This window comes from Alosa pseudoharengus, unplaced genomic scaffold (genome assembly GCF_046254945.1).
Source record: "Alosa pseudoharengus isolate Yale_2024_CS ecotype anadromous, Long Island Sound unplaced genomic scaffold, YU_APseudo_1.1 YU_APseudo_1.1_scf_19, whole genome shotgun sequence".
Taxonomy (NCBI): Eukaryota; Metazoa; Chordata; class Actinopteri; order Clupeiformes; family Clupeidae; genus Alosa; species Alosa pseudoharengus.
The window spans coordinates 19,253,531-19,276,821 of record NW_027468657.1 but is presented as its reverse complement, the minus strand read 5'-3'; the positions used below and the strand labels follow the sequence as shown (position 1 = coordinate 19,276,821).

Below are 23,291 nucleotides of genomic sequence, written 5' to 3'. Positions count from 1 at the left end.
GTTATGAAGCCATATAACTGTGTATGAAGCTACTGTAAGTGTCTCAATGTCCTGAAGAAAACTTGCAAAACCTCAACATAGAACTTTTAGCATTGTAAAGAATCATGGTGACTCCAGACTGAACCAGTTTTGGTTCTAAAAGCCCTGGTTGCTTGGCAGATCAGGGTCAGATCTATTGGAACGTGAGCTTTTATCTTGGCTCTTTACAAAGATCTACCTGGAGCCTTATCCATGTTTTCAGGAGCTGCTGCATCTGGAAACTCCTGCTGATTCTTTTCCCTCTGAGCCTATAACATCTCACAGCTGATGAGTGTCCTTAGATGTGTCCCAGAGCAATTCAGAGAGAATACATTCCTGGTGGCCATAGTCACTCACACACACACACACATCGCACACTCACCCACACACACACAAACTCGCATGCATGCATCACACAAAACACACACACTTACATGCCCCATCACACACTTACATCCCACTTGTCCTTAATGTGGACAGCACACAAACATTCACACAGTATTATACAATGTATACAATGCATACTATTTCCCTTGCTACAATGTGCACATTAATGCCAGAGAGTACACACACACACATACACACACACACACACAAACACAAACACATGCTGTACAACAAACCTATGATGTATTAAGTTGATGGGGGGGACTCGTATGGGGGGGGGGGGGTGCATGCTTGTGGTTTCTGCACGCTGTCATTTGGCTTCCTGTGGGTGTCTCTTGGCCGACCCCTGGGCTTAAACTTGGGCTATATAAGAGGGGGGAGGCAGCAGACTCCACGCACAGACACCGACCTACAGCAACCGGACGGGACTTTTATTTCCGTGGGAGGGCGAGAGAGCTGTTGGACTACTGAACAGTGCACAGAGACTGTCAGGCAGAGGTAAGACCTGCTTTCTTTCATGCTTTCTCCTTTCTTAACACCTCAGCTGAGTTACATTTATGATTGAAAACTGACCAAAAAGTTAGCATCTCCACTTTTTCAAACTTGTTTCAAATTGATTTGATATGGAAATATAGCAGTCGTGGCTTGAGTTTTGTGCATCATAACTCAGAAGAGAAAGTTTTGCAGAGTTTGATTCTTTAGACAGAAGGCTGAGTGCTAATGTGCTAGTGTGTTTTTGCCATTTCCTCTGAAATAGACACTGATGCTGAACGATTTACAGCATGTGACAACAAGACAACAAAAAAGAGTGTGTTTCAGAGAGAGAGAGAGAGAGGGAGGGAACGAGTGAGAGCAGAAAATGCAACAGAGAGAGAGAGAGAGGGAACGAGTGAGAGCAGAAAATGCAACAGAGAGAGAGAGAGAGAGAAATGGTACATATGGAATATGCATATTGGATGCAGAAGCATTCTCCCGTTCCCCTGACACTGTGTGATGTGTTTCACAGCTGTGTTACCTGAGAAGTGCTTTTTTTTCCTGCTGCTGCTGCTGCTGCTGGGCTGAAATGCTTTTTAGCTCCGTGTCACACCAACCCTCTCCGCTCCTAGGGGTCAAAGGTCAGGGGGTTGCGGTCATCCCGCCGTAAAAGAGGCTAAAAGAGAAGGTTAATGACGAGCCAGTTTGACGAATGAGTTTCTCTGTTGACGATGGGTTGTGTTGTGTGATTATGTGAGGCTGATATCTCATGGGACCTGTGGCTTTGTGCTGGATGACTTAAAGTAAAGCACCAAGATCTACATTTTTTCGTTGTTGCTGTAAATGATTTTCTTTAAAGTTTGTTTTTTTCTCTCTGACCTCTCGAGGATTCCCACATGGCGTTTATTGTGTAATTAACCTGATGTGTTCTGTTAAATGTGATACAATGTTGTAATGTAAATCACAGATTAACTATGAAACACTCTCTACATGGGATTGAACATAAGTAATCATGTCTATCTTGTTCTTCCCCATTAGGCCTGGCACTGCATGTATCTCTGTATGTATCTCTTCAGATACTATGTACTCAGAACTACATTGATTGCCAATTAGTGATTTCTAGATGATTTCTGACCTTGGGATTGAGAATTCTGAAATACTACCTTTCTGTCTGTGTAGACATTCTGAAACGGCTAATCCACTAACCTCCAGCTCCAGCTAAAACTCTGATCTGATGTTTTGTAAACACATGGAAATGAAAACACTATTATTTTTGCACCAACAGATAAACTTCTACACAACGTATTTGCTGATAAATGACTCAAATTGCCCTTCTGACCAGCAGGCTTGTGGACGGACTATTCTTAGTGCTGGGGACCGTCTGGTGGTGAGTCCTCATTGCCTGGGACCAGAGTTCAAAGGTCACGGGTGACAGCAACAAGGAGCAAGATGAGCCGCGTGTCCGTGTGTGCTGTTCTCCTCCTGTTGGGGATGTCCTGGAGCTCTGCACAAGGTCAGTTCTTCTCCTCTCCCTTCTTCATACAACCTCTCCTTCTCTCTTCTCTTCTCCTCTCCCTTCTTCATACAACCTCTCCGTCTCTCTTCTCTTCTCCTCTCCCTTCTTCATACAACCTCTCCTTCTCTCCTCTCTTCTCCTCTCCCTTCTTCATACAACCTCTCCGTCTCTCTTCTCTTCTCCTCTCCCTTCTTCATACAACCTCTCCTTCTCTCCTCTCTTCTCCTCTCCCTTCTTCATACAACCTCTCCTTCTCTCCTCTCTTCTCCTCTCCCCGTCCCTTCTTGAGGCTTTCTTAGCTTACAGACATATTTGATCTGGAACCTATAATGACTCTCTAAGTCTAGTATAGGAATTAACAGGTTTTACAGAGAACGGCATTTGGATGCCAACAGCTTTGATTTGTTGGACTTCATGGATAGGGATTCAAACAGCAAATATAAATGTACAACTATAATTGTTTAGTAAATTACTTCATCATTGAATATTGTTTATGGGGTCTTGGACAAAGAATATGGTCTTTTAAAGCAACACCAAAGAGTTTTTTGTACCTTACAATAATGTTTCCAAAATCATTTCAGTGGTTCATCAACTCGTAACAGGGTGAACGGCAATACTGCATTCGCTTCGCGGCCCTCTATCGGCTATAACCGCACTATGTAAGTTTGCCGGATCGGGTAGCGGTTCTGTAGTTCGATGGAATGAGACATGAGAAACTACAAATTTGACTTGCATCCGATGTCGCAATACATCGTACTTTCATAAAATCATGCAACACATTATACCTTGTCTGTGGACATTGTTATTTGCAAAGCTGGTGCTGGATAAACAAATAGTGCATGCGACAGAGGAAAAGTTCTTTGGTGTTGCTTTAAAGCAGTGATGTGTCAGTTGGAGAATATGGTTTTCATGGAGTTTCATAGGCAACAATGTTTGGCATCACCTATAAATTCCGTTTGATATGGTCATCAGGTGAAGTAAACCCAACTGTCATTCACAACAGACATCTAAGTTGTACACTATGTCATTCTGTAAGAAACGCCCACACATTACAAAATCGACAAATAACGACAATACACTTTTTTTTTTTTTTTTAAGTATATTTTTTGGGCTTTTTATGCCTTTAATTAGATAGGATAGTGGAGATTGACAGGAAGTGAGTGGGAGAGAGAGTCGGGGTGGGATCCGGAAAGGACCACGGGGCGGGAATCAAACCCGGGTCGCCGGCGTACGGTGCAGGTGCCCCAGCCAATCGTGCCACTGCTGGGGCCAATACACTTTTAACAATGCCCGCCAGGCTGTTAAAAGTTACCTCAGAAGGCTTAGACCAACACTGCATAGTAAACCCAATTGTCATTCACAACAGACATCTAAGTTGTACACTATGTCATTCTGTAAGAAACACCCACACATCACAAAATCGACAAATAACGACAATACACTTTTAACAATGCCCGCCAGGCTGTTAAAAGTTACCTCAGAAGGCTTAGACCAACACTGCATAGTGCTGCTTTAAATATGAGCCTCTCTGTGGTTCCAATGTGACTACATCTATCTGATCGAAAAACCCTCTGGTACATTTACACAGTCCTATGTATGTGATCTTCCCATTTGAAAAGCCTGGCCATCAGTGAGAGCTCACTGGCAGGTCTCTGCATGACCACACACACACACACACACACCAGCCCTTGCCCCCAGAGACACTCTCATATCATGCCACAACACACATGATCAAATGACTGGCGGAATCACATCATCGCATGCCAGAATTCAATCAGGCCGTTCAGCCACTGAGTGTCACGGGCTGGTAATGGAGTTTGCCAGAGGAATTGTCTCCATAAATTCAGCATAGCCTGGTGTCAGCCAATGTGGAGCCAGTAAAGCGTCCGCCTCCCACGGCCCCAGAATAATCTCTCGACTGTGTCAAAATGAGTGATCTGCCGCAACGCCCGCGCCTGATTATTAGCACTCCCTTGCCAGGGGTTGTCAAGTTAATAAAGGAACATGTGATTTTCCTTCTTTTTTTCCCTCTCTATTTTTTCCCTCCCATGCTTGCTGATGCGGGTGGGAAATGACTGTTGCCCAAGCAACGGACGCGGGTCCTGGCTTTGCCACGGCTGATTCAGTTACGTGTGAAAATCCCGGGGAAGTTTAACGATCGCGGACGGTAATTGAGTGGTGGAGAACATGATCTGGCGTGGCGGAACTGCTGGCCCCTGGCGCATGCGGGGTTAGAGGGTGCGAGGGGAGCACACAAACAACCGCCGCTTTGTCTCCCCCGCTGCTGCTGCTGCTCGCGGAGATGCAACTCCTCCGCTGTCTCTCCTCCAGCCCACAGCTGTCATAAAACACAACACCAACGCTCTGTTTGTTTTCACATGCTCGCATGGACAACAGTGGACGCTGCTTAATGTGGGAGCTAGAGGCCACAGTGGCACCTGTCTTCAATTGGTCACAGCATATCCGCATGCCAGTAGCGCCAATAGTAGCAGCCGTTCACTGTGCAACAAATAGGCCTACTCTAAAACACCAGGGCGGAATAAGCGGTAAACCGCACCCAAGCAGGGTTCCATACCGCATACTACAGATGTCCTATTGTTAGTTACAAGGCTTTTGTAATGCACAGAGGAAGTCCCATTTAACACAGTTCCCCCTGGTGAAAATGAAAGAAAATTGAGGCAAGCGCTTAACTACTAACAGTCGAGGGCGTGCGTGTACTCAAAGACACCACAGAAATTCCCTTCAGTGTTGTTTGCATTAACGCATTAGCCGGCACAATATAGCCTCTAAGCTCATAGCTAGCGTAGCACTGGCCACATCTGTTTCCCAGCACACTGAGAGAAGGGCCCTCTAATCACGCTGATGCAAGGCAGAGGAAGACGGAACAAAGTGCTCCCAGCACACCATCGTCATCATCACCTCCAGCTGAGACGCAATGAAGGCCTGAGAGAACTTCACATCAGAGGAACGGAAAGCCTTGCGCGCGTCTCAGAGTTGGCACCCAGCGTCAGCACTTTGACACCGGCAGTAACCTGTATTCCATGTGATGTGTAGGCTGCAGAATATATGCATTATAAAAGATGTGGTTGAATGTTTTTACAGGAGCATGGGGGAGATATGGTCTGTGGATTGTGAGGACTCTGAACTTTAAAGGTTAGAATAGTTTGGATCATACTACCTAACCCTGCACACTGTGGTATGATCCAAATTATTAGGTGTCCTGTTTCAAAACTGGTGATTGATATGAAAATGACATTTGTCCTGAAATGTATTTCTATAGCCTTTCATTTCTTTCATATTTTTCTATATATTTTCTATAATTGTATAGCCATCTCTCAGTACAGAGACTGCAAACTTTCTCTGGTCCACCCACATGCTTGGTGTAGGAGAAGGGTCGTAATCAACTCTAGAAATTCTAGAAATGTTATGCCCTTTTAGCTAGAATAATGGTTCAATTAAGTCTTCAGGTAACAAATGAAACTCTTCCGGTCTTGGGGACCCCTTAAGGCCCTCCTCCCAGTCTTGGGGACCCCTAAAGGGCCTGACTCTTGGGCCCCTGTGGCAGGTCCTGATGGGAATGTGCACATTTATTCATGCTTGGATTCCAGTGTAAAAAAAGTAAAATTTACAGACCTAAGCATCTTTATCTGTCCAGTAAAGAATATAGTTTAGTTACTGTATCATCCCAATGGTGATGATTACTCTTATTTCATTCTGAGTACAGAGGGCATTCATCTTACAACCCTTTTTTCCATTATTTTCAACAATCATTCCCACTTTAAATGCTTCTGCTGTCTGCATACATGCTGAGAATCATGTATGAAAAAGATTTAACGTGTCAGCAGGGTGAAAATTATCTGGTTATATCTCTATGGTCTTATTGGATGGTACTTATTCTTTTGTGGTACATTCCATGGTACTAATTCTGTTGTGGTACTTTGCCCTATTTTATTCAGAGTCAATGCGGAATCGTGTCTTACCATCCTCAGGTGCAATTATTTCCAATTATTATACTTACTTACTTATTTCCAATGCTTCTGCTGTCTGCACGTCCAGATGACTTGGAGTGGACCACCTGGTTTAACGTGGATCACCCTGGCGGTCGCGGGGACTACGAGCAGCTGGACGCGATACGGTTCTACTACCGCTCCCGCGTGTGCGACAGGCCCCAGGCGGTGGAGGCTCGCACCACCAACTGGATCCCGGCCGGCCGCACCGGGGAGAGGGTCCACGTGGACCCGGCCATCGGGTTCTGGTGCGCCAACAACGAGCAGCCCGCCGGACGCAACTGCTCCAACTACGCCGTCCGCTTCTTGTGTCCCAGAGGTGAGCGAGAAAGAGAGAGAGAGAGAGAATCAGTAGAAATGGAAAGAAGGAGGGGAAAGAAAGAGATTGAAGGCGCAAACAAGAGAGGTGCATGAGCAAAGGAATGAAAGAGGGATGAAGACAAAGGAGAGAAATACACAATCGAGAAAAGAGAGAAATTGAAATATGAATAAAAGGGAATGGGAAATGGTAGAATGAGAGGCCAAGGAGAAGAGAGAGAGAGGGAGAGAGAGGGGGGGAAGAGGGGGATAGAGAGAGAGAGATCAGGAAAAAACAACATAGCTTGCCGGCTATGAAACAGCTGTAGGGCAGAATCTGTGGGGAGAAAGAGGATCCCCGTGCGCAGATAATTCATTTGTGTGACAGACACATTGCCATTTATCAGCGTCATGGCAGGGGAAATGGGCATTTGCATGCTCTCCCCCATTTGTACTCTCACACTGGAAGAAAGGGGTGGCAACTCTGAGCCTGAGGTGTGTGTGTGTGTGTGTGTGTGTGTGTGTGTGTGTGTGTGTGTGTTTGTGTGTGTGTGTGTGTGTGTGTTTGCATGCATTACAGTCGAAAAAGAGCAAACGCCTGACTTTGAAGTGTCTGTTTGGTCTCAATTCTAGTATGCATGTGTAACGCTTCCCTCCAGCACTGACAGAACGCTTTGAGAAGCTTGAAAATTCCCATAATGCCGTACAGAGAGCTGCATCTTCCCATTGTGGTGGCCTGTAGACAGTACATCCAGCATGGCGCTAACACTTCCAAGGTCTTCCTGCCTTCAGTTCCCAGTGGGGAGAAGAGCAGATAAAAGTGGAAGTACATTTTGGATGCTAGCTGAGCGAGCAGTATACATTTCCTTATGTCTCGCAGAAATCATCTTTTGCAGGAACATGAGGCATTTGAATCACCATAAATTCTAGTGCAGCCTTATGTGTCTCTTTCTGATCTGGGGCCATGTGGGTGAATGGGAAAGGGATTGTTGCTTCATCCTTTCCCAGAGTTTTTCTGTGACAGTCTTAAGCTGTCTGTGCCCAAAACCATACAAGATTACAGGGCTTAACATCCCGTCAGTAACAGACCTCTTTGTGTAGCCTACATTTAGATGTTACATCTGCATTGATTTATTTAATCATATCTTTAGTATTTAACTAAATGTGACAAAGTTAGTGAATGTATGGACATTAACCCTGAAGTAGCCTTGAATTGTTGTGTTTATGCTGATTTAGAATCTGACCAAGAGAATGCCCTGTGGAATGTGAATGTGTGTGAGAAGGACATGTGTGTTCTATAGAAGGACATGTGTGTCTCCCTCTGTATAGATAAGAGCCTAGCCCAGCAGTGCTGAAGGAAAGCCTGGGGGTGTCTAAAATGTGAAAATATACATAATTATGTATAACAACTTTTTTACATTTCGTTTGACATTTGTGAGGCTGATATACTGTGCGTTAAATAAGCCCTGCGCATGTGTGTCCTGTGTGTAGATAACGCAGCCGTGGTGAAGGGAGCCTGGGGCCCCTGGACCGGCTGGACAGAGTGCCCAGCGAAGTGCGGTCAGGTCGCCGTGCAGATGCGCTCCAGAACTTGCAATTCCAAGCCTCACCAGAGGGGGCAGCAGTGCAACGGGCCAACGGTGGAGGGGAGGCAGTGCAGAGGACCAGAGTGCCCAGGTGCAGATCACTCACTCAGCCTACTGGGCCAAGACAAGCCACATTTATTCATGCTATTGCTGATAGTTACCATTAATGTTTATTAATATGATTGATATTATTAATGCTTATTAATGAGATTGTTACATCTCAGTCACTGCCAACTCACAACCCTGCTTCATAAGACTGATAGTCATAATCATGTTATGGTAGATGTCATACACCATGACACATCATGAAAGCTGTCTGATGATTTGACATTGTGATAACTGTCATGATAGGTCTATGCATTGTATAAGCCATTACTTAATGTCAAGCTGTCACAGCATGTTAAGGTCGTTACAGTTACCAATCCTGCTGACTTAACACCGTTACATCACTGAGCTGGACTGGAGTTTTATAGCCTTTTTATCACAGCATATGACATCTACCATGACAAGATTAGGACAAATTTCATGGGTCAACAAAAAGCATGTTTTAATTCAACTGTCACTGTTTATTTATTCCTTAAAATATTAGTGTTACATTGTTTCAAGATTTAAATTTATTGATAAGTCATTAATCATTCAAAATCATGATACATTCATTATGCTACAGAGCTTTGCAACAAATAAACAATTAAAATATATATATAAATATGTGATGCAAAGTAATATGCAAATACTTAACAAATCCAGTTGCTGGGGGAACCAACCTTTCTGATGCTGTCGATCTCTCTGACATATGACTCCAGGTTGCCACCTGCAATGCACCGTGGGTCGGGTCAACGTGGAGTGTGACGCTTGCATGTGTGAGGCCCACACAGTGTTGGGGTCCGTGCGGAGTGCTGGGGGTCTCCCCGCCCCGGGGGCGGCCATCCTACGCTCGGGTCCGAGCCCCAAACTCCTGACGCTGTCCGACCATAACGGCCACTTCCGCATCCCGGGGTTGTGTCCCGACGGAAACTCCTCCTTCACTGTGCAGCTGCTGGGCCACGCCCCCTATGAGGTCATCGTGCCGCAGAGCGCCGAGCGCACGTCTGTTCTGCACGTGAAGCTGGAGCGAGCCAGTAAGGCCTCACCGCAACACCACACACATTACACACACACACACCTCACACACTACACATCACACACGACACACACCCCAAACACTACACATCCATCCTGCACGTGAAGCTGGAGCGAGCCAGTAAGGCCTCACCGCAACACCACACACATTACACACACACACACCTCACACACTACACATCACACACGACACACACCCCAAACACTACACATCCATCCTGCACGTGAAGCTGGAGCGAGCCAGTAAGGCCTCACCGCAACACCACACACATTACACACACACACACCTCACACACTACACATCACACACGACACACACCCCAAACACTACACATCCATCCTGCACGTGAAGCTGGAGCGAGCCAGTAAGGCCTCACCGCAACACCACACACATTACACACACACACACCTCACACACTACACATCACACACGACACACACCCCAAACACTACACATCCATCCTGCATGTGAAGCTGGAGCGAGCCAGTAAGGCCTCACCACAACACCACACACATTACACACACACACACCTCACACACTACACATCACACACGACACACACCCCAAACACTACACATCCATCCTGCATGTGAAGCTGAAGCGAGCCAGTAAGGCCTCACCGCAACACCACACACATTACACACACACACACCTCACACACTACACATCACACACGACACACACCCCAAACACTACACATCCATCCTGCATGTGAAGCTGAAGCGAGCCAGTAAGGCCTCACCACAACATCTCCCTGAGCGCCATTGTTGTTGCAGGCAGCTCACTGCGTCGGGATTACTGTAGTGTATGCTTCACCTCACTGTGTTCACTGTGTGCTGAGTGTGTTTTACTAATTCACGGATTGGGGACAAATGCAGAGACCAAATTTCCCTCAAAAGAGTATATATACTTATACTTAATACTTATACTAGTTATGAGGGAGTGAGCATTAACACATCACGGTGTCACTACAGCTGTCTGTTATAGGTTAAGCTGTCTGTTATAGGTTCTATTAAGGTCTCCACACACATTTATAAAATGTTATTTATGCTCCTCTTCCTTCAAGAGTTGATGCACATTGTTTTTCACAGGTGTCATAATGAATGCCTTGTGCCTCACATGCATGACTCATTGAGGATTACCATTTCCAGCTACAGAACGCATATCAAATTTTGCCGCACCAAACATATTCGTACATTGTACATAACATATAGTTTATACCCTCTGTGCTGTGGCTGTCAGAGCACTATATGTGTTTGTTTATTTGGCTAGAGGCTCAAGCAAAAGGCTATTTGCTTATTCATTCATACAATAACTCTCCTAGAATGAGTTTAGGTGAGGCTTATGTGGTCTGTGCCTTGAAACAGAAACGGAAAAATCCCCTTAAGGGCGTCGTTTTTCAGACTACAGAAATAATCCAGTCCCATTACTAACAAGAAATAAATCCATATATGCAAATAATTGTAAAGCCCATCAGTTCATCAATTAAGTTAACAATAACCTACTGACCTGTTGATTAATGAATTTAGAGGAATAAATGGATGCAGAAATCTTATCTGCATTATATTCATGCATTCTAATATATTATTCATAATGCATTAATTTCTTTACTCATTAATTCAGCAATCATTAGTTCTGGTTCTTATGTGTATCTTGTCACATTATCAGTACCTAACATGGAACAATCATTCATTCAGGAGTGCAGCGGTAAATGCAAATTTGTGTAAATTTAACTTATGAATGTGTTACTTTTGCACTAAACATTTTTAATTCAGACTGTCTTGTTAGCACAATCCATCACACTTACCAGGTTAGCTGTGCGCTCTGACAATATGTTCTATGTTCCGTAGAGAAACCATACATAGTGAAGAACCCAGAGCCCAAGGCCCGCAGAGAGGGACAGACCACAGCGTTCTGCTGCAAAGTGAGCGGAGAACCGGAACCCACCGAGTTCCAGTGGTAAGTCTAGGATTTATATTCACAATATTATTTAACATGTTCAATCCCGAGTCCCTTAATGCTGTTTTAAAGCAGACATAGAATGAAAAAGCATTTTGCCTTGGCTTTGTTGAATAAGGAGAGTTCGGTGAATGGCCACAAAGTGACCGTGAACCAGAAACACGTTCTATTTCCTCCGTCATGTACAAATCTCAGACTTTGAAATGACCACTAAAATATGTGCAAATCGGGGACGGTGTGGCGCAACAGGCTACATCGTTCATACCATATACGGGCACAAGTGCCCAAATGCCCACGGGGACCCAGGTTCAAATCAGACATGCGGTCGTTTCCCGATCCCACCCCATCTCTCTCTCACTTACTTCCTGTTTCACTCTTCACTGTCCTATACAAATAAAGCCAAAAATCCCCAAAATACGGGTTTATTCCCTAACCTAATTAAAGGGGTATAAATGCTATAAATGTAAGACTTATGGGGCAGAAGTGGCCTGCACTTCGAACTTGTAACTGGAGGGTTGCCGGTTCGAAACCCGACCAGTAGGAACAGTATAAAATATGTATGATATACAGCATCAAATATATATAATATACAATGTAAAATGGGTATCATTAGCATGCTTTACTACTGTGTCCACATCCAGGTTCCACAATGGCAGTCTGCTGGACAGGAGCACACTACACTATGATAGCACCCTGGTCCTGAGGAACCTACGCATTAGCCAGGCCGGAGAGTACTACTGCAGGGCAAGCAGCCCCGCTGGAGCGGTCAAGTCCAAACCAGCCACTCTCACTGTCATAGGTGAGTACACACACACACATAACACACACACGCACACACACACACACACACACACTCTCTCTCACACTGATTACTACTGAAGGGCGAGAAGTCCTGCAGGAATAGTCAAATCCAAAACCAGCAATACCCCCCACATACATATACACAGAATACTACATTCCCGTAAGAGCTCACTATTGATCAAGCACTTCTGCCGGAGCGTTGTGTAAACATTAAACTACAAAAAAGGATTACATTCATAATATAACAGATGTCTGGGCTACAGAGATGTGACATTTTGCTGTTTTCTTTCAAATTAATTACTGTCTTGAGGGAACTGAGAATAATCCGACATGAATGTTGACTTTTCTTCGTGCAGCTGTTTTTCATATGCGATAAGCTGTTTAATCGTCTCTGCTCTGTCTCTCCATCATCTTGTAAAGGTCAAGACGAAGCTTCCTGCAACCCAAAACCAGAACCCCACCTGATCCGCCTCCCACACGACTGCTACCAGAATCAGACCAACTCGCTCTACTACGAAGTGGGCCGATGCCCGGTCTCCACTTGCGTGGGCCAGCTGGACAATGGCATCAGGTGCAAGGACTCTGTGTCATACTGCTGTGGAGTCGCCAAGATGGAGGAGAGACAGATAAACTGCCAGGGATACCAGCTCCCCACTATGGTGATTACCGAGTGCGGCTGCAAAAAGTGTGTCGACACCAAGGCCATCGTCCGCGGGCGAGCCGTAGCCGCTGACACCGGGGAGCCAATGAGGTTCGGCCACATCTTCATGAATGGGGTCAGGATCAGTCGAACGGGCTACAAAGGCACCTTTTCCATCCAGGTGCCCCCAGACACAGAGAGGCTAGTGCTCACTTTTGTGGACAACATGCAGAAGTTCGTCAACACCACCAAGGTGCTGCCGTTCAACAGCAAAGGCGGAGCCGTGTACCACGAGATCAAGCTGCTCAGGAAGAAGGCTCCCGTCACGCTGCGTTCCACCGTCCCAAACACCCTCCAGCTCGGGGAGGTGGCAGGCCAGGATCCTATCGCCTCAATCGAGGTTCCACCCAACTCCTTCTTCCGCGAGAACGGAGAAGTGTACATGGGCAATGTTCAGGCCAGCGTGACTTTCCTGGATCCCAGGGACGTGTCGACGGCCGCCGCTGCCCAGAGCGACCTCAACTTCGTGGGAAACGAGGGTGATACGCTGCCCCTCAGGACCTACGGGATGTTCTCTGTGGACTTCCGGGATGAAGAGGCCGGCGAGCCACTCAACGCTGGCGAGGTGAAGGTCAAACTGGACGCCGCACAAGTCACGATGCCTGAACACCTGAACACCATGATGCTCTGGTCCCTGAACCCCGAGACGGGCCTGTGGGAGGAGGAAGGTCACCTCAAAATGGAGAAAAAACGCCGCGGCAAGCGAGAGGAGAGGACGTTCCTCATCGGCAACATGGAGATCCGGGAGAGGAGGCTGTTCAACCTAGACGTCCCGGAGAACCGCAGGTGCTACATGAAGGTTAGGGTGTTCCGCAGCGAGCGCTTCATGCCCAGTGAACAGGTGGAAGGAGTCGTCACCACTCTCATCAACATGGAGCCAACGCCGGGGTACTCCTCGAACCCCCGGGCTTGGGGTCGCTTCGACAGCGTCATCACGGGGCCCAACGGAGCATGTCTACCTGCATTTTGCGACGACCAGAAAGCGGACGCCTACACCGCCTATGTCATGGCCAACCTGGGGGGAGAAGAGCTGGAGGCTGTGGCGTCCTCCCCCAAGCTGAACCCTAACGCCATTGGTGTTCCTCAGCCCTACCTGGGGAAGCTGGACTACAAGAGGACCGATCACGAGGACGAACGTGTGAAGAAGACGGCCTTCAGCATCAACCTGGCCAAGCCCAGCCCCAACGCGGCCGAGGAAGCTAACGGACCCATCTACTCGTTTGAGAACCTTAAAGAGTGTGAAGAGGCTCCTTTCAACGCTCCTCACTTCCGTTTTTTCAGGGTGGAAGGCGATCGCTACGACTACAACACGGTGCCGTTCAACGAGGATGACCCCATGAGCTGGACGGAGGACTATCTGAGCTGGTGGCCGAAGCCGATGGAATACCGTGCATGCTACATCAAGGTCAGGGTCAACTCCCCCCACGAAATTAACGTGCGGTCCCGAAACATGGGCGGTACACACCCTCGCACTGTGGGCCAACTATACGGTATCCGTGACACCCGGAGCATCCGGGACATGGACCAGGCGGCTGTCTCTGCTGTCTGTCTCGAGTTCAAATGCAGTGGGATGCTCTACGACCAGGATCGTGTGGACCGGACCCTGGTCAAGGTCATTCCCCAGGGAAGCTGCAAACGTGACAGCGTGACCCCAATGCTGCAGGAGTACCTGGTCAACCACTTGCCTCTAGCCGTCAACAACGACACCAATGAGTTTACCATGCTGGCGCCACTTGACCCGCTGGGCCACAACTACGGCATCTACACGGTGACTGACCAGGACCCGCGCACCGCCAAAGAGATTGCCCTGGGCCGCTGCTTCGACGGCACCTCGGACGGAACCTCTCGGGTGATGAAGAGTAACGAGGGCGTGGCGCTGACCTTCACCTGCGGCGACCGCGAGGTGACCCGGACCAGTGTGTTTCAGCAGCTGCAGAACGCCCAGGGGGGGCAAGGTGCCCAGACCGTGGTGACGGCAGGGCGACAGCCACAGGGGCAACGGGGTAACAGAAGGCAGAGGGGAGGGACATCAGGAAATCTGAGAGGCAACCGTAGGCGGAGCACTCGGAACCCTGTCAAAAACACACGTGTCTGAAGTCTTAACCCCACACACGATATGCACATACACACACAGCAGCAATGTCTTTGGTAAATACATTTCTTGGTGATAATAGAAGGGAGGAGGTAGTAAATGTTTTAATTTTGTAATCATGTCAGGAGTTGACTGGCACACTGTTATTTTTTTGTTTTCTCTTCTATTCTGGAAGGTGAATAGTACCCTTATACCAAATCATATTTTACTCAGATTATTCTTGCCCAGGGATGTGTTGGGACGCCGTTTATGTTGAATTATGCATTTTCCTCTTGTACTGTGATAACTAATATTTAGTACTTGAAACTGTAAATATTGGTATATTTATTACACTTCATATGAACTCAGACAGATAAAAATAAAAACAACCAAAAAAGTATTCTTGTGATGCGTTCTGATTCAAACAGCCATGTTTAATTATTTAATTATTCCATCACACCACCAAGAACTTGGCTGATGAGTTTATTAAATTAGATACTTAAAAAAACATTGCAGGCGATCTCTGTTGTCCATGTCAAATCAGACCAAAGTTGTGGAGGCAAATGGTTTTCAATAGTGAGAAGAGGTGGGAGGAAGCCTAAACTGTTCCACAGTAAGGCTGAGAACCCCATTGGCTACGTCTGTCCAGCCAAAACTGCTTCACCAGACACTTGATACAAGCCTGCCGAAGCCGAGTCAAGAGATCAGTCATGAAAGAACTTTCTAGAGCCTCCACTCCTGTTACATCGCCTCCAATTGCTCTCCATGCTGCACGAGTGCCTTAAAGCTACCTCCTCTCTCCTTTTCTTTTTTACATTTTTTATCTCTTTTAAAAATGCAAAAAAAAAAAAATCAAAAAATCCAGGTTAATCTGAAACTAGATTTATTGAGCTTTTTTCCCCTCTTCTCCAACTTCCTTGTTTTAAAGAATGTTTTTAGCCACTGCTTGCTTGCAAGGACTACTCCATAGAGAGAACGGCGATGACTGCAAAAGGGCAAAGCTGCATTTCGTGAAATGCATGCGCATCGTTTCAATGTGCATCTCTTCATGACTAATGACTTGTTATTATTTTGTTTAATTTATTCCATCACTCCAGGCCCTGGCCTCTGTGTAGTGTGTTTTAAAAGCCCTGGAAAGAACTAGGAACTTAAAAGCCACTCTCTGAAATCGAGGACATGTGCATCAGATCTGTGTTTGGCAATTGTAGTTCTAGATGCTACACACCTCCCAGTAGAAAAAAAACAATTTGCCAGGTAAGCAAAATACTCCACGTAGTAATATAAACATTCGGAAATTTCTTGCATAGAACATCAAATTAGTTTCTATGGAACTGCAATTATGAAAGAGCAATACTTTTGTCAGACATTTTCTTTTCTTTTTTCTCTCTTCAGTTGACAAGGAAACATGATTCTATTTCTGAAATTGTACTTTCATTTCTTTTTGGGGGGGGAGAAAAAAAAAAAAAAAATCAGGCAAAAATGTGTAGGTTAAGCACAGCCACTGATGAGGACACTTGAAGCACAGGACTTACTTCATAAAGCTCTTCTTTTTAGAAGGCTGGCCAATTCACAAAAAAGAAAAGGAAAAGTACAAGGCAATTCAATATATAATAATATATGTATATTTTTTCTCTCTCATTCTCTTTCTATTGACCGAAAGACAAGTGGTGTAAGCAGCTCCCTGTGATGTTGCCCTCACACACGGCAAGGGCAGAGCGCAGGGATGACATGTTTGTTCAGCAGCCAGCTTTGCCTGGTGGCATGGGCTTGCACGAGGGACACGCTGGTCAAGTCGAGTGTTTGTTTGTTTGTTTGTTTGTTTGTTTTGGGGTGGAGGAATCGGACGCGAGCGTTGGGAGTTCAAGCCGTGGTCACATGAAATCCTCGTAGTCCTGTTCGTAGCCAGCGCCAAACCCGCCGTAATCATCCAGATCGTCCTTCTTCTTCGCCTTCAGGCCTCCGCCCGCCAGATTGAGATTGGTCTTCTTCTTCTTCTTCCCCTTGGCCAGTTGCTGAGGGACAAAACAAAGCCAAAAAACATGCATGAAGACAGGCAGGCACACAGACACAGACACAGCTAAGTCACATTTGTTGAATGAACCTTGTTGATTTTAACATGGGGATGTAAGCATGAGTGCATACATTCTCAATGAGTTAGTTATTAATAGTAAACATCCAACAGTAAATGTGTAATGGAAAAAGTCACAATGCAGCTCAACAGCTCCCCTTAGTGATCACGGCAAGAACTACACTGAGAAACGGCAAAATTCAATCAATAGGTTCATCAATAGCTCAGGTGCATTGTTTTAAGGGTCTTAAAATGAACAGGTTTGACATATCGGATAGATTAGGTCCATCAACAAAATAAAAGAAATGAGTGGTTTTGTTTTCAAATAGGACAAGGCGCTAAAACCCTCACACCACTACTAAGGCATGTTACAGATCAAATAAAAGATTCTTTTCTCACCGATTTAAATCAAATTTAAAAAAGTTTGATCATATATTTGAGAAACTGGCATTCCTTCCAGTCATGAATAAAGTGAGAATGAATGTCTGTACACTGGAGTAGATCCCAAATTTGAATTGGACTAAAAAAATAAATAAAAAAAAAGGCAACATTTCGGCCCAACAGGGTCATTCCTTCCTGTCAAAACAGAAGGACTACCGAACATACCTTCTCCTGTTTCTGTTTTTCATTAAGTAGAACTGTCAGGCTAGTGCTGACCTTCTTCAGGTCCTCCAGTTCCACTGCAGCGGAAAACAACGACAGACAGGGGAGAACCCATTAGGTGACGCATCATCTCATAGAGTACACGAGGCCATGCTACAGTTCACACACAAACTCCCTTCTTGAGCAAGCAGTCCCACACCCTCTCTCTGTCACACACACACACACACACACACACACACACACACACACACACACACACACACACACACACACACACACACACACACTCTTTTTGAGCAAAAACACTTAATACTTACATGAAATACAGAGTTCACGAAACAGGGATTCCAAGAAGGTAGAATAATGAATGGACTTGTCGTACTGTGTGATTTTTTCCCTCAGAAGCTTCTCGAACTCGACAAAGTCTTCCCTAGACGAGGGATTAAGGGCGTCGATTCCAGAAACACTGTTTTGAATGGCATTAGATTCCACACCTATAACACAAAGTTAATACACACTTATAAAGAGCTTTATAAACCACAGGAGCTTTTTTTTTAGAAGAAAAAAAAGTGTGACAGTCTTTCTCCATACAAACTCCACTCAACAGGGTCAGCACGTGGAGAAATCTGAGGTTTCCTTTTGCAAGCTTAAAATTGAATCAAATGATGGGATCAAACTTTTGACTCAGAGTGTAGCTTGCCTTTGCATCTTGTTTTCTGATGTATGATTATGACAGGACCAACAAACGGTTAATCTCAGAAAGTGCACAAAAACAATCATGTGTTTTGATATGTGCATAATAGCCTAACAGTGAAAAGCTCCACTATGAATAGCTACGGAGTCCATGGTTCTGTGACTCCCTAATTTGAAAAGCACTGAAAAAACAAAAGAATAAATAACTAAATAATAATAAAGACAACAAAAACAAACAAACAACCACATGGTGTGGTGAGAGCGGACCCACCGAAAGCCTCTCTGGCGAGCTCCATGTCTGCTTCCTCCTGGGCCTTCTTCTGCCGGAGCCTTTCGGCGGCCTGCTCCTCCGCAGTCAGCTCCTGGGCCTCCTGGCTGGCCTTTAACTGCCCACCACACACAGAGACGTCAGGAAGAGGTAACCGCACAACGAACCGCAGGAAACGCAATCTCATCATACGACCTTCAGGCCAGCGATACACCGGGTCCGCAAACTGAAGCACTCTCACGTTTGCGGAGCGTAAAAATAGTTTTAGAAGCCAGGTCGAATTTTTTAGAACATACATGTCGCCATCACGCCTGGTGTACCCAGTTCCATTGATTACAGTGGCAGCTAATTGTTTGGTGCAGACGCTCCGCGAACAGAGAGCTTCAGTTACGTGCCCGGAGTAGCCTCTCTGTTATACTTACATCAATACACTGCGGATCACGAACATAAGAGAGGGAGACAAGAGTTTACAGGGCTCTGCATGAATTTCCATAATACAAATTCCCTTTAACTGCTATTCACACACAGAGCAAAACGTCAAGCTTACACAGTGCTGCATGAAAGAATAAAAAAGCAATCTTATGTACAGATCCATCTATTAACCCATTCGCGCTGGATGCTGCATGACGCAACATTGACCCTCCCGCTGGATGCTGCGTAGCGCAACATTGACCCTCCCGCTGGATGCTGCGTAGCACAGCATGCTTTTTATTTCATGTTTCTAGGTGCTACAGAAATTGTATGTTTTCAGAAAACCCTCAGGAAATAAGGTTATTTAGTCTAGAATGCCTTAGGATTCTATAGGCGTTTTTAGCAGGCATTTTAGGAGTAAATGGGTTAATGAGCAATGCCAACTACCGGTGCCACAGGAAGGGGAATACACAGCGTGTATAAGGCAGATACAGTTCCTTGACACTCACAGTTCTCATAGCAATGAGGAAAATATCAAGTTTACAAAGCACCACATAAAACAAACACCTGGTAGTATAGGCCTAAACTTCAAACTTCCTGTAACTGCAATTCAGCCACTGAGAGAAAATACCAAACCTACAAAGCCTTCGATAACATGCAGTCTAGTGTAGAAAAACTCCCTTTCAAATAAATGTTCTACAAAACAAATACTACTGTCTTGAACTGTAATCCACACAGTTATGTGAAAATGTCAAGTGTATGAGCTGTAATCTAATAATATGTAAGAGTAGAGAGCTGGTGCTGTAGCAGTGCAACCCCGACACCTCCCGAGACGTGCTAGCAACAGACGTTAGAGCCCATGGGTCTCAGCCACCTTGTTAGCACGCCCGCCTCCCAGTCCGAGGTGCAGCACGTTCACAGGTTCGAGCCTTGGCCTGAACTGTGCCGTCAACCCAACTGTACAGTTAACCCTTCCTTTAACTGGAACGCGCACACCCTCAAAGGAATATGCCACCTTTTAAATGGCGATTTAATAATGTTATCGTTTATCGTTTCACTTACCCTTTTCCTCAGCTCTTCCTGTTGTTTCCTTTCCTTTTCTTTGATCTTATCATTTAATTTTTTCTTTTCCGAAACTTTTGTTTCTACAGAAGGATGACAGGGGGAAATTCCACATGTGTCATTAAGAAAACTACAATCACAATTGTATTCTCCAAACTCATTGCAAGGGTCAGTGAGGTAAAGTTATGGAGAGTGGTGAACTTAAATGGTAAACATCTATATATATATATATATATATATATATATATATATATATATATATATATATATATATATATATATATATATATATATAAAGATGTTTACCATTTAAGTTCACCACTCTCCATAACTTATATATATATATAAAAAAGCCCTTTTGCTTAATTTTGCTAATACAATGAAACAGAGGTTTACCCTGAACTCTGAGTCAACCTACAGAGGTTTGTCACTATACTATGTCCTTATACTAAGTCACAGCCCTCCAGTTTGTAGAAGGGCAATTCCACGCAAAACTTTCACGTCCATAACGCCAACTAAATACCATGGCATTGTGTTGCCGTTATGGATGTGAGTTTTGCGCGGATTTGCCCAGAATTATCACTGATCTCAAACATCAGTCAATAACACACTGGCCCAGTGTTAAGGGTCCTTCACATCAGGAACGATAACTATAAAGACAACCATTACTATAAAAGCATCCACACTGTCGAACGCTTAGGAAAGTCTCTCCTCATGTTGATGAATGTGATGGCTAAAATGTGATGGATTCTGATTGGCTGTCAGCTTTTTATCATTTTCCAAAATCACTGAGAGTGATCCCCAACGATATCGTTCTTCATGCTGTTATCGTTATAGTTTATGTGTGGACGTCGTCTTTCATATTAGCTAGGACGATACTAGTTTTTTGCCATTATTGTTATATAGTTATCCTTCTTGGCGTGTCAAGGCCCTTTATGGGCATGTGTGCTCTAGATGTGACTTCCCTCCTATAGACCCTTTTCAAGAGAGTTCCATTATCAGCATCATAGTTGGCCCCACAAGGCTTCCGTTTTAACATTCCATATGTTATCGTATTGCAGAGGAAGTAGATTGGGGCCCAAATAGAATGTTCAAGCAATGTTTTGTTTTTATTGTTGAAAGGGTCTATAACGTGTCGTCTCTTGTTGTACTTGCTCACCTGTCTTCTCCTGCGCTGCCTTCGGTTCTCCTCCCTCCTCCTCCTCATCATCCCAGTTGTCCTGTGAAGGGGGGTTGGGGGGGAGAAACAACAGAACTGAGAGACTCATAGAGAGGAGAGGACAGTAAATAAACTGCCTGACAGGAAGCATGAAAACTTTAATAAACTGATGGTAACATACAAAACAAAAAGACAACAGAACGATGCTCAAAAGGAGCACAATTTATGCACCATTTCACTGATCTATGCCAGTAACCTGATAGTGTGGTAATATACTGGTGACTAGTGGACAAGACTCAATAAGACAAGCCAATATCAACATCAAGTACCATGTATAAGGCGACAACACTTTTTCAGGCATAAGTGAAGGACAGTTTTATCTGTTTATATACACACACACCGGTTTTTATTACCGTTTATCCAAGCTATGCAATATTGAAGACATTATGAAAGTACACTATCAGCAAAATTGTTTGCAAGACTTTAGTATAGTATTTACATAGGTAGAGTTCTAGTTTTACACCAAAAATTCCATAATGTTGATTCAAATATATCTGGTGATAGGAGGCGCACCTGATGACCTGTCCAGTACAGTTTCACGTTCAGCGAGAAAAATCGCACTTGGATGCCCAGTTGGGCTACCAGGTCTAAGGCTTGAATACCAGGTCTAAGGCTTGAAAAGCAAAGCTAGTCGTTTCCGCGGCTCTGTGTGAGTCGGTACGTGAAATGGAGAGGCCTCTGGAACGGGTCTCACAAAGGGCGGGATGTAACACCACAGAACACGACGCTGACACCACTGACCGCCTGATCTCGGGAATCATTTGAGATATCTCTACGGGACGAATGAATGCGGGCCCTCTCAAGTCACACGACACAAAATGACAGTGTGAATGACGTACGTCAAACATCAGGCATCAAAACCACGAACACACACAGCAGATGACATTAAGTGTAATTTGTCATGTAGAGTTTTACACAATCGTCCACTGCCAATGCGTACTGGCATTAGCTATAACGACTACAAGAAACAAAATCGTTGAGTTGACATATGGAAACATCTGACGACTAGAAAGCTTGCTAGTAGCTACGTCAGACTGAATTCCCCATGTAAGCAAAGCTAGCGAGCTAATGGTACGCAGCTAGCAACACTAGCTATCAACTGGCGGCATCACAAGAGTAATGTGAAGTTCGGTATTTTAAGTGTCAGTATACTGACAGTTCAACTACATTTCCCCATTCGTTTAACTTGTCACTGGATGGCTGGCTTTCAAAAGTATGACATTAGCAGCATCCTGGAAGTCTCCACACACAGCATACGGAACGACAACGTGGTTGCTGGCTAACCGGCCGGCTAACATGGCAACACTTGTTAGCTAACGTCATTGTAGCTTAAAAACATGAACCCGTGCCAGGCGAAAGCTGCTATTTTTTGACAGTTGACACATACAGCAGCAAAGGAAAAAAACGATAAATATAGACATCACTTAACTTTCTGACATGAGCTAACGTGATCTACATGGCAAACGTTAAGTGTCTGGTAACTTCTTTGCCGGCTAGCAGTAACATAAGCCTGCTATCGCTAACTTGTGCTAGCTGCCTTTACAGGCAAACAAGAGGGATCGTGACATAGTGCTAGAAATAATACGCCTAAAACTACCTCAGGTACTAAAACTGTAATTTCTGTATTTTAGAAAAGAAAGCTGCGTAAGATCCCATACTCAAATAGCTGGTATTCATCAGCTAACTGATAAACGTTGAATAGCTATGCTGCTACCTTCACGTCTTCATCCTCGTCCTCGCCTTCCCATTTGTCCAGCAACGCCACTGGCTTTTTTGCCGTTGCCGATTCAGTTGGATCGAAGTTCTCAGCGTCTGTGGTGAAATGTCACAAATGGAGATTTTAGAATAAGTTCAACGATCATCTAAATTAATCGATCATCTCATACTTACTTTAAAGCCTAGAATTCTGTTGAAGTTAAGATTCTTACCCCACGAGTCGGAGTCCGCCATCTTGGTTATGTGTGAGTTTGTTAAACTACAGGGCGAGTAGCAGTGGCACCGACAAGGCTCCACCAGCGCCGCGCGCCTTTG

General features: G+C 45.1%; 2 protein-coding genes across 4 annotated transcripts; one reads left to right on the top strand and one right to left on the bottom strand.

Moving 5' to 3' along the window:
• The first annotated feature begins 813 nt into the window (after positions 1–813).
• Positions 814–15,297, top strand: cilp (cartilage intermediate layer protein, nucleotide pyrophosphohydrolase). 2 transcript variants are annotated; one of them, XM_076291945.1, is made up of 8 exons: positions 814–903; positions 2,225–2,392; positions 6,452–6,721; positions 8,191–8,376; positions 9,089–9,403; positions 11,256–11,364; positions 12,006–12,163; positions 12,586–15,297. In XM_076291945.1, the coding sequence occupies exons 2-8, from the start codon at positions 2,329–2,331 to the stop codon at positions 14,958–14,960; spliced, it is 3,477 nt and encodes a 1,158-aa protein (XP_076148060.1). In that variant the 5' UTR covers positions 814–903; positions 2,225–2,328; the 3' UTR covers positions 14,961–15,297. The 2 variants fall into 2 exon arrangements, with proteins under 2 accessions (XP_076148060.1, XP_076148061.1); XM_076291946.1 differs by having other exon boundaries at positions 820–903; positions 2,222–2,392.
• Positions 15,298–15,334: 37 nt separating this feature from the next.
• eif3jb (eukaryotic translation initiation factor 3, subunit Jb) lies at positions 15,335–23,291 on the bottom strand. Of its 2 annotated transcripts, XM_076291948.1 has the most exons (9): positions 23,189–23,291; positions 22,975–23,072; positions 21,201–21,261; positions 20,042–20,124; positions 18,991–18,999; positions 18,572–18,686; positions 17,925–18,101; positions 17,611–17,684; positions 15,335–16,948 (listed from the first exon to the last, which is right to left on the bottom strand). In XM_076291948.1, the coding sequence occupies exons 1-9, from the start codon at positions 23,208–23,210 to the stop codon at positions 16,808–16,810; spliced, it is 780 nt and encodes a 259-aa protein (XP_076148063.1). In that variant the 5' UTR covers positions 23,211–23,291; the 3' UTR covers positions 15,335–16,807. The 2 variants fall into 2 exon arrangements, with proteins under 2 accessions (XP_076148063.1, XP_076148064.1); XM_076291949.1 differs by lacking the exon at positions 18,991–18,999.

What these genes read in the sequence shown, in the direction of transcription:
- eif3jb (XM_076291948.1), bottom strand. Translation starts at nt 23,210, where the DNA reads ATGGCGGACTCCGACTCGTGGG. An exon ending in GGCGGACTCCGACTCGTGGG is followed by an intron (nt 23,073 to 23,188) that starts GTAAGAATCTTA and finishes ATTTCACCACAG; the next exon opens with ACGCTGAGAACTTCGATCCA. An exon ending in TCGTGAACTCTGTATTTCAT is followed by an intron (nt 17,685 to 17,924) that starts GTAAGTATTAAG and finishes TTTCCGCTGCAG; the next exon opens with TGGAACTGGAGGACCTGAAG.
- cilp (XM_076291945.1), top strand. Translation starts at nt 2,329, where the DNA reads ATGAGCCGCGTGTCCGTGTGTGCTGTTCTCCTCCTGTTGGGGATGTCC. An exon ending in CGTGAAGCTGGAGCGAGCCA is followed by an intron (nt 9,404 to 11,255) that starts GTAAGGCCTCAC and finishes TATGTTCCGTAG; the next exon opens with AGAAACCATACATAGTGAAG. An exon ending in AGCCACTCTCACTGTCATAG is followed by an intron (nt 12,164 to 12,585) that starts GTGAGTACACAC and finishes CATCTTGTAAAG; the next exon opens with GTCAAGACGAAGCTTCCTGC.